Genomic DNA, 11,432 nt, shown 5'->3' on the forward strand with positions numbered 1-11,432 from the left:
TTTTTTTCTTTCTTCTGTTTTTTTTTTTCCCCCCCCCGATTCGTTCGGCGAATAATACCTTTGCCACGAGTTGCCTGCCTTGCCTTTCCTTGCCTGAATATTGCTCCTCACACATTGAAAGTTCTCTCCCCTTTTCTCTCTCTGTGTTCTTGTTGCCCGCCCCTGTGTGTGTGTGTGTGTGTGTGTGTGTGTGTGTGTGTGTGTGTGTGTGTGTGTGTGTGTGTGTCTGCTGGTCGCAATTTTCTCTCATCGTATGAGGCTGCTTCCATGTTTCTTTTCCACAAACTTACTTGCACTCTGGCGTGATGGGGCAGGAGGGGTAAGGGGGGGGGAGAGAAGGGGGACCGGGGGGGAGGGGGTTGGAGTGGAAGTGGTGGAAATCGGATGGCTTTGTCCTCTCGGCGCACTTTTTCGGTTGTAATACAACGCTCTTGAAGGAATTTATTGCTTCCTCGATTTTTCTTCTTCTTTTTTTTTTCTCTCTTTTCTTTTTTTTTTTTTTCAAAGGAGTGAGTGAGTGAGAGAGAGAGAGAGAGAGAGAGAGAGAGAGGGGGAGTGTGTGTGTGTGTATGAATGTGTGTGTGTGTGTGTGTGTGTGTGTGTGTGTGTGTGTGTGTGTGTGTGTGTGTGTCTGGACACATACTATAATAAACATACAAGGAGAGACAAAGAGGGGCGCAGAGAGGACGTGGACAAGAGACAGAGAGAGGGAGGAGGGAGAGAGAGAGGGGGTGGGGAGGGAGGGAGAGAGAGAGGGGTGTGGGGAGGGAGGGGGAGGGAGGGAGAGAGAGAGGGAGAGAGATGGAGGAGGTAGGGAGACACAGAGAGTGAGACGGAGAGAGGGAGAGAGAGAGACAGACAGACAGAGGGAGTAGGGAGAGAGAGAGACGGACAGAGACAAAGAGAAGGAGGTGGGAGGGAGAGAGAGGGGTGGAGATGGAGGGATGGATGGGGTGAGGAAGGGAAAGAAGAAGGTGGAGGGAAACGTGACTTAGAAGACCGATTACCTAATGATTAGTTTCCAATACTGCCATCTGCGACATGTGTCATAAATAACTCATTGACTTCCTCACAAACTGTCGTCGTCAAAAACCATAATCAAGAAAGTTTTGGGTGGTGGTTGTTTTTCGTGGGTTTTTGTTTGTTTTTTGTTTTGTTTTGTTTTGTTTTGCCTGCTTTAAAATGTTTTAATTTGGTACCAACCTACCTTCATATCTATCTGTCTGTCTGCCTGTCTGTCTGTCTCTCTGTTCTTTCTGTCTGTTCTTTCTGTCTGTTCTTTCCTTCTGTCCGTCTGTTCTGTTTTCTTTCTGTCTGTTCTTTCTGTCTGTTCTTTCTTTCTGTCTGTTAATGTTCTTTCTTTCTTTCTGTTTTACTGTCTGTCTGTTCTTTTTTTCCTTCTGTCTTTCTTTCTGTCTTTCTTTGTCGGTCTGTATGTGTCGCCTTTGCAGTTCAGGAAGGCTCCACAGACTATAAGCATCCACTCTGACCTTTTCTGCAGTCAACAGAATCTGGCCCCTAAGTATCTTTCTGAATCTCCATCCATATCTATTACCCCGTCCATCGCCAGCTCACGTTCTTTGCTCTGATACTCGACTTCTCAGGAGACCTCACTCAGAAGTAGAAGACCTATGGACAGCAGGATCGTTTTCTTTTTCAATCGCCTAAAGACGTGGAACAAGCTCCCTGATAACCCTCCGTCACTCTGATCCCTCGCATCAGTTTAAAATTCTCGTTCTCAAAACTCACCTTTTCCCTCAGCAATAAGTTCAATGTGCTGGTATCCCCAACTACATGCATTATATGAAATGTGTATTGTGTGGTGCGTGTGTTTATGTAAGTTTGTGCCTGCCTATGTGTGCGTATGTTGTTAGGGTAGCTGTTAGATACACATGTATGTTAAAATGTATGTATGCAGTGTGTGTGTGTGTGCGTGCGTGCGTGTGTGTGTGCGCGTACGTGCGTGCGTGCGTGTGTGTGTGTGTGTGTGGTCACATTTTGGTGTGTGTATGTAACATAGATATAATGTTTTATGTTATCAAAAGCGTTTTTGTAAAGCACCTAGAGCAGATTTCTGGATAGTGTGCTATATAAGTATCCATTATTATTATTATTATTATTATTAACTTGCCTCACTGTTTCAATAATCATGTCGGCGCCTGTGCTGTCGTCCCGTTTGTTTGTTTGTTTTTCGGTTCTTTGTCAAACTCATAAATAAAACAACAAATTAGCACGGTAAACTTCCAATTGCTCGTTCAAATCAGACAAGGCGCCACATAAAATACTTCTTCTTCGAGGTACACATGTCCTATCTTTAGGAACAAAGATTTACTGTTCTGCTTTTAATATTGGCTAATTAACTCTCATATCCTTGGTTAATTGTTCGCTTTTATTTGTCTTTGTTGTTGTTGCTGTTTTGTGTGTGTGTGTGTGTGCGCGCGCGCGCGTGTGTGTGTGTGTTGGGGTGGGGATGGGGGTTGTCCTTTTATGTGCGAGTGATAAATACGCAAATAGACTGTTCAGAAACTCTCACAAATGATTGATCCGGAGTACAACTTCTATTCTCAAATGCACGCTCTTGCTTTTCGTTAAGATTTCGTTTGTTTTCTATCTTTTTTTTTCTCTTTCCTTGACTAATGCGCGTTTTTGACATCCCACGAATTTCCATACAATGGATGAAGCAGAACACTACCTCTTCCCTTCCAACTGTGCCCTCTCAATCAGCTGCTTTGTTCAGACTGTATTGTAATGTGCTGCTTCATTGAAGGTTCTATTGTCTTGTATCATGTCATGTCATATAGCATACCGTGTGCCCTCGTCTCGTCTCGTCGTATCGTATGGCATCGTATCGTATTGCATCGTATCGTATCGTATAGTATAGTATTGTATAGTACTGTATTGTACTGTATCGTATCGTATCGTATCGTATGGTATCGGATTGTATTGCATTGTATTGTATCGTATCGTATTGTATCGTATCGCATTGTATAATATTGTATCGTATCGTATCGTATCGTATTATATCGTATCGTAGACTATCGAAGATGGTGAATTTTGGTTTCGGTAATTCATGCAGTTCTATAAGACTTCGCCCAGCACATATGCATATCCGTGTATATTTCGACAAGATGTTTATTGATATCATCGGTGGATGAAAACACTATACGCAGTTTTGCTTTGTTTCTTTATAATAGCATTTCAGTTAATTAATAGAGACACTTATATCCTAGTTTAATTGGATCTGGTTATGGAATATGCTGCACTGTTTGCATTAGCAATGACAGCAGCACATGCAAAACAATATTTTGTTGTTGCCTCCTTGTTCATATGGGGGGCTATGGTGGCCTTAACTGAATATAAACCATCTTGACTAAATCTTCAAATCTCTATCCCCAGGGTCGCCAGTGAACCGCATCCCCATCATGGCCAAGCAGACACTGGACCTGTACGAGCTGTTCCGCCTGGTGGTGTCCAAGGGGGGCCTGGTGGAGGTCATCAACAAGAAGCTGTGGAGGGAGATCACCAAGGGCCTCAACCTCCCCTCCTCCATCACCAGCGCCGCCTTCACCCTCAGGACACAGTGAGTGGGGACAGAGAGGGGGGGGGGTGAGGGAGGGAGAGGGAGAGAGAGGGGGGAGAGAGGGGAGAAGGAGAGGAAAGAGAGAGAGGGAGGGCGAGAGAGGGGAGAGGGAGAAGGAGGGAGAGTTCATAATTTTTATTCGATGTATATGTATATGTATGTATATATATATGTATATGTGTATATATATATATATATATATATATATATATACATACACACACACATACATACATACATATATAGATACATATCTGTAAATCAGCACATTGTTTGATCGCACAGCGCCTTTCTGGATCCTATCCATCTCTGAAAGGAACTCTGAAAAATGAAATAAGACAAAATAAAATGAAATGAAATAAAATGATATGAAATGAAATGAAATAAAACAATATATAATATTATACAATACAATATAGTATGATAATTATAATATAATATATAAAAATAAGAGGCGCACCGCTGACAACAACCGAAACAGAACAGGAAAGCAGGGGCATACAAAAGCTGAAAGCCAGCAAAGTGAAAACCAAAATCCCAGGGGCAAAAAAAAGCATCCTTAGGCTCCCCCAAATTTAACGCCTCTCGCATATCAAGTGCCCGTGGCAGTTTTACAACCAATCTCGATCCGCGGCGCTGACAGAGGCCCAACGGCCGACCTGCCTCCGCCGGAGCGCAAACAAGTTAGTTCTTTCACATTACATCCCCACCTCCCCAAGCCCCCCACCACCCAACGATCTCCCCTTATCCCCTCCCACCCCCAACCCGCCAGCCGTTCCGCTAAAGCAACATTTCATTAGCCCCTGGCCTGGCCCTCACTGTCGCGCGCAATCGCCGCCGAATCTATCCACGCCCAGACCCACCCCACCGCTCATTTGGCATGATCCCGCTCGCTGCCGACACCGACGCCGATTTCTTTTCCTTGGACTTCCCCCTTTTTTTTCTTTCTTTTTTCTTCTCCCCTCTCTCTCCGTCCTCGATGCTGCGTGTGCACCGCCGCGCCGCCGCCAGCGGTGAGGCGTCGGCGGTGTTCGATGGTTGGGGGAAGCGTCGCGGCGTTCGTTCGTTCGTTCGTTCGTTCGTCGCACGATTTTTATCTTTTTTATTTTTATTTTTTATCCTTTTTCTTTGATTTTGTGTGTGTGTGTGTGTGTGTGTGTGTGTGTGTGTGTGTGTGTGTGTGTGTGTGTGTGTGTGTGTTTTCTGTTCTTGTTTTTTTTATTCGATTTTTTTTTTCGTCGTTGGGCGTCGATTGTTTGACGTGTCCAGTCTCTGGTAAACGTTTTAGGATGGTAATGACAATAATAGTCGGGCAGTTTTTAAGCTGATAGGCTATCTGAGTTGTATATCGTTTGACTGCATCTGTTTGTCTGGTCTGTCTATTCTCCTCTCCGTTTCTCCTCTCTTGCAACTAAGTTCTTGATTGATACCCTATTCTGTCTATCCTATTTTCTACTTGCCCTTTCCTCCCATTAGCTCCACTCCTTCTACTCTTCTAACCCCTCTCCACCCCGCCCCCTTCTCTCTCTCTCTCTCTCTTTCTCTCTCTTTCTCTCTTTCTTTCACTCTGCGCGCGCGCTTACTTGTGAACAGATAAACCGAATCATGTAGACAGAGTTGAAATCTGACCCCTTCCTGGCTGATTTTATAAATAAATACGCAAACCTTCTGTTCAGAAAATACATTCAAAAGGTCCTAATCATCTCACCTGAACCACCACGACCCCTCGCCCGGTTCTCTTCCTCATTCTCAAACTTTCCCAATAATATGGTGTTCAAAAGCTGTCAAGTATTGTGCAGATGCGTTTCTTGTATGGTCTGTAAGTTTGTGCCTTGTTGTATTATCACGGGAACTTTAAAGGAAACAGAACAAACAACGCTGGAATCAGGTCTGTCAGCGCGCGCGCGCGCCCACACACACACACACACACACAGACACACACACACACACACACACACACACACACACACACACACACACACACACACACAATCATTATTCTCTTCGCTCTTGGCTTGGGCTTAACATCAGCCGACCCGACTCGTTTCTAACATTTCTGGACTCGTATAACGTCGCTTAAAAGATGTTGCGGGTAGCAAAGCTAGACACCCACTTGAAAACTGCCGACTTGGCTCCAACACCAGAAAGAACTACACACTCACAGAGCAGCAGCGAAGGGGGGGGGGGTGGAAGAGTAGGGTTGGAGGGTGCGGAGGGCGGGGGAGGGAGGAGGAAGAAGACGGAGACCGGAAGAAGAAGAAACCCTTCACCACCACCCCTCTACCCCTCCACCCCCTACACACACATCCGCCTCCTCCCCACCCTTGTCCGTGCATCAAAAGACAAGACAAGGTATTGATGGCGACTAAACGAGCGCCATGTTGCCGATTGTTACGCGATCGTTTTGTCAGATTAGCCGCCTCCGGTTCTCCTCTCCCCCCCCCCCCCCCCCCCCTCCTGCGGCCCATTTCGAGCCACCCCTCATGACCAGCTGATGAAAGGGAGAGGGGGAGGGGAGCAAAAGGGGACTCCCTCCCCCGCTTCCCCCCCGTCCTCCCAAATTGGGTTAGCCCCCGGCCTCGGCCCTGATATAAAACGATTTGACGATGTTCCCCCTCACCCCCTTGGATGAAAAATTTATACATGCTTGCAAATGGCGACCCCCACCCCCTCGACCCCACCCACCCACCCCTCGCCTCCGCCCCCCTTTATTATTCCTTAACCAGATCAGGCTGGGGCCACCCGCGCCCCAATTTGATCTAATCAAAGGGCTCGTGATGTAACGGGGCGAGGACACAGGCCATGAAATATTCACCCTCCTCGGCCGGCGCTGGGAGGTGAGGGGGTGGGGGTGGGAGGTGTAGGGGGATGGGAGTTGGGATGAAGGGGCGGGGTGGAGGTTGGGCGAGGGATTTTGTAGGTGGCTGTTAAGTGTGCAGTGAATCAAACATACATATGCCGTCGTTGGCACCTCGGCTCCATGCATAATGCAAGGGGCAGTCTGCTTGCCTGGCCCCCTTCACCTTCTTTCTTTCTTTCTTTCCCTTGTCCTCCTCCTTGTCTTTTTCGAACCCGTGTTAGTTTTGCCCCCTTTTCGTTTCGTTTCTTTTCTAACCAAATCTTTTTCTCCAGTCGTCCACGTTAAAGGATTTCTTCGATCCCCCCCTCCCCCATCCCCTTTTTTTTTTCTTCTCTCTTTTCTTTCTCTTCTCTTCTCTATCTTTCACTACTTCCGCTGAAGCGTTTAGTAAACACTTACTTGATTTTACAGGACGTGGTTTTTGTCTTGGGAAGGAAAAGGGATAATATGGTGGCGAAGAATTGATTCGAGCTTTTCCTCTCGACTGCTCTTTTCCCGCTTCAACCCCCCCCCCCCCCCCCCCCCCCCCACACACACACACACACACACACACCCCTATCCGTACAACACGTACAACCCTCTTCGCCACCTTTCTCTTCCGAGAGAGACAGACAGACAGATAACACACACACACACACACACACACACACACACACACACACACACACACACACACCGTACTACGCTCTTCTTCACCTTTCTCCCCCAAGAGAGAAAGAGACAGAGAGACAGACAGAGACAGACAGACAGACAAGAGAGTGAGACACAGAGAACCAGAGAGAGTTGCATAATTAATTTTTCTTCGGAGACAGACAGACAGACAGACAGACAGACAGAGTGAATACGCAACGCATGTTTTACGTGGCACGGCACGTGATACGGTGATGGGCAATGACAGGAGAATCCTACGCCTTTCTCAACCTTTCATATCCACAATGTTACATTTACCTTCTTTAGTTGTTTTTTTTTCTTGTTTTTTCCCTCGGTACGTCTACCCTCCCGCCCTGAATCCGAGACTGAAGCAGCTTTTAAAACGAGGCAAAGCAACAACCAAGCAACAAACGAAACAAAAGACTGGATATACATACATGTACATGCATGCATACACACACACACACACACATATATATATATATATGTTTGTGTGTGTGTGTGTGTGTGTGGAGAGAGAGAGAGAGAGAGAGAGAGAGAGAGAGAGAGAGAGAGAGAGAGAGAATGCGAATATTTTATTTAGATTAGGCCCCCCCCCCCTTCTTTCTCTATCTCTTCCCCCTTTCTTCTCCCTCTCTCTCTCTCTCTCTCTCTCTCTCTTTTCCCCGGTAAACAACTTCCCTTCCCAGGACACACACACACAATTCCAGGTCGACACATTATTATTGCTCGTTCACCGTGTGTGGTAGCAGGGACAGTTCAGCAGTGCTGTGGTTGTAATGTTATTCTTTCATTCAGCGATAATACCCACACACACACACACACATTGTTTTCCATTCCCCCCATCCATCCACAAGCCCTCCCCCCCCCTCCTCCTCCTCGCCCCCCTCCTTTAACCCCCCCCCCCCTCCATATACACACACACACACACACACACACACACACACACACACACACACACGCCCTCCTCTTCCTCCTCCTCCTCTTCAGCCATGTCCACCAGATGTGCCAGGGAATGCCAGACTTTCCAGGATTGTCCTCCTGCGCTCTTGCCCCATGGATCCAGCTACCACTTCCACCATACATACATTGCATAGCGCTGAAAGAGCCAGGGAAAATGTGATTGTCAAATGCGCGCATAAATAAAAATGGTCTGCACCCCTTCCCTTCCACAGCAGGCAATGCATGCCAGCCCAGACAGACCTCACGACTCCTAACCCCCCGACCCCCCATTCCCCCCACCACCTCCCCGCCCCACTCCCCCACCCCACCCCCTCTCTCCCTGTCTGCCTGTTTGCCGACCCCGGTCTCTTGTGTTCCTGTGAGGAGCAACGAGGGGAAAAAAAAGGGGTTTTTTGCCACACACACACACTCACCACTTCTATCTATGCTACTGCACGTGCAGCAGGTTTTCATTACTGTGAGAGTGGCGTCCCTTCTCTCTCTCTCTCTCTCTCTCTCTCTCTCTCTCTCTCTCATAGAATAGCCAGGACAGATCGGAAGAATAAGTTCTGCCTAAAATCTTAATCCTTGAATAAAAACGTTTTGAGTTCTGAGTTCTCTCTCTCTCTCTCTCTCTCTCTCTCTCTCTCTCTCTCTCTCTCTCTCTCTCTCTCTCTCTCTCTCTCCTCTTAGATTAGCCAGGACAGATCGGAAGAATAAGCTGTGCCTAAAATCTTAATCCTTGAATAAAAACGTTTTGAAATCTGAGTTCTGAGTTGGTTTGCTGTTATGTCGTTCACACTGTTTTTGGGAGGAGGATTGGGAGTAGGGCGGATTGGGGGGCTTGCGGGAAGGGGGGAGTGCGCGGGGGGGAGAGGGGGAGGGGCGGGGAAGAGATGATGGGTGTGGGTTGTTGTTGGCATAGAGTCTTCATGTTTTTCCATTTACTTTCATCTTTTGATTGAAATTAAGGTTTGACTCATTATCGACTCCCATAATTATTTTACTTGGTGGTTCTTTCTTCTGTTCCTGATGTCTTGTATCTGTTGTGTTCGTTTTCGTATCTTTCTTTCTTTTCCTCCTTCTTTCCTTCCTTCCTTCCTCTCTTTCCTGTTTTCCGTTTCTCACCGCCATCACTCCCCCCCACCCCCACGCTTCCAACCAAAAAACCTATTTGCTCGTTTGTTGTCAGGTCGCTATGAGACGTTTAAGCATTTCTTCAACCTTTGTTTTCCAGCCAGCTCAGAGTGAAGAATCAGAAGTGAATGTCGAAAACGCGTTTGCAACGAAAACGAAAGTGAAAGTGAATATTTGCATTTGTATTTTTGTGAATATCCGGTTCGATTCAGTATAACCCCATTTTCGGGTGGCGGGACATCATTTTGTAATAATTCTGCGTCAGTGCATATTTCCGACAAATTGGATGGTTTGGGATGAAGCACTGCTGAAGCAATGAAGAGCCAGTGTTTGGCGACAGCGAAAAAAAAAGAATAATTAAAAAAAAGAGAAAAAAAAAAGGAAGCTGTTCTGACTGGGCCAATCAGATGCAGACTTTTTAGAACTGAATGAAGACCTCTTATCTTGTTCTTGTTTGTTAATTTATTGCTGCATTTATTTATTTACTTAATACTGATGTTTTCATTTTGCTATATGTTATTGCCGTGAGCTCGCCATGTTTTTGTTTTTTGGTGTGTTTTTTTTTTCAAATACAGTTCCCTCCCCCTCTGTCGATGCACACTGAACTTACTGAGTTCACACACACACACACACACACACACACACACACACACACACACAAATTGTCCCCTCCCATCAATCACACAATATTCGGCATATTGCAATCCTTCTCTCAAGAAACGCCGCACCTTTCATGATCACGAACCCTCACACCCCCACCCACAACCTCGCTGCCAGACATCGCTAAACGTACACGATATTCGTTTTCATCTGTTGAACATCACCCCCACACCCCCATCTCCTAGCCCTCTTACCCCTCCCCCTTCCTCCCATAACCACGGGACAGACGGATTTCCTCGGACGGACATTCTGTTGTGTTGTTTTTTGCCCCCATTGAGAGAGTTCATTACTGAAAGTATAAATATATTTTGACATTTCCTCCGCTTCCTCCGAACCCCGCGCACAAAAGGTCAACATCCGCCAAATGCCGCACTATAAAATCCTCTTTGAGCAGATTATCGATATATACCGTTATAACTTAGTTTTATTGCCTCCCGAAGCTTTCCGAGCCTCCGTTTAAATTCCTTGCTTCGCTTTTGGGGAAAAGCAGCTTGTACGATGTGATTAAAGGCAACATTACTTTTGAGGGAGCGGAGACTGTTCTGTTTTTAATGTGTGGCCCTAATTGATTTTCTATTGCTCTCGCTTTGGCGCTTTTCCCCTGCTGTCTGTCTGTCTGTCTGGGTGGGTGGGTGGTTGGTTTCTGGCTGCTCTCTCTCTCTCTCTCTCTCTCTCTCCTCGTCCTCCTCCTTCTCCGTCTGTGTGTGTGTGTGTGTGTGTGTGTGTGTGTGTGTGTGTGTGTGTGTGTGTGTGTGTTTGCGCGTACTGTGTGCCGGGGAGGAGGAGGTTGCGTGGGTGTGTTCCTCCTGTTACTGCATGATATGTCACTTCCTCGATAAATGATAATGATAAACTGAACAAATAACAAGATAAGTATGGAGAGACACCCAGAAAGGCAGGTGTTGGTGATAGTTGGCGGTGGTGCGTGTGTGTGTGTGTGTGTGTGTGTGTGTGTGTGTGTGTGTGTGTGTGTTAGAGAGTCCGGTACACCTATCACGTCGATTTTTAGTCAGTTTTTTGTCAATGTTTGGACTCTCTCTCTCTCTCTCTCTCTCTCTCTCTCTCTCTGAGAAAAAGAAAACCCCATAAGGAATTTGTCAATATACCTTTTACAAGGCATTGCATTTCAGATCTGTTGCAGCTTCACAATTCTATTCAATGACTGTGCTTGTTTTGTTTGTTGTACTCCTTCACGAGGGGCAGTGGTTGAACAAGACATATGCATCCACACCCCCCCCCTCTCTCTCTCAAACCCTCCACCTGTAAGCACCTCCCTCCCTCCCCATGATTGGTAGGTATCCCCCACAAACCCACCTACATGGTCCTGACCTCGCTACAATCACTGACCGCCCCTACACTATTTCTTCATCTGAAACTGATCACACCAAAATTCCACAAACTCCCCTCCCCTCCCCTCCTCCTGCTCCTGATCCTCCCTCCCATCTCCTCGACGCACCATACACAGGCTCGTCAACCCCATCACCCACCCACCAACCCTCACAAATTCCCCCAAAAAAACACCTCCTCGCCCTCCCAACCCCCCTCACTTTACGCTTCACGTTCCATCTCAGCGCCGTCCCCCCTTCCCCTACCCCCCACCCC

The 11,432-nt window shown here is 46.9% G+C and overlaps 1 protein-coding gene across 2 annotated transcripts in view; it reads left to right on the forward strand.

Moving 5' to 3' along the window:
• LOC143297032 (uncharacterized) overlaps positions 1–11,432 on the forward strand; it is a 220,293-nt gene that overhangs the window by 180,194 nt on the left and 28,667 nt on the right. For both annotated transcript variants that reach the window (XM_076609198.1, XM_076609199.1), the window contains exon 4: positions 3,397–3,580. In XM_076609198.1, the coding sequence (XP_076465313.1) occupies positions 3,397–3,580 (184 nt within the window). The remainder of the gene's footprint in view (positions 1–3,396; positions 3,581–11,432) is intronic.

This window comes from Babylonia areolata, chromosome 22 (genome assembly GCF_041734735.1).
Source record: "Babylonia areolata isolate BAREFJ2019XMU chromosome 22, ASM4173473v1, whole genome shotgun sequence".
NCBI lineage: Eukaryota > Metazoa > Mollusca > Gastropoda > Neogastropoda > Buccinidae > Babylonia > Babylonia areolata.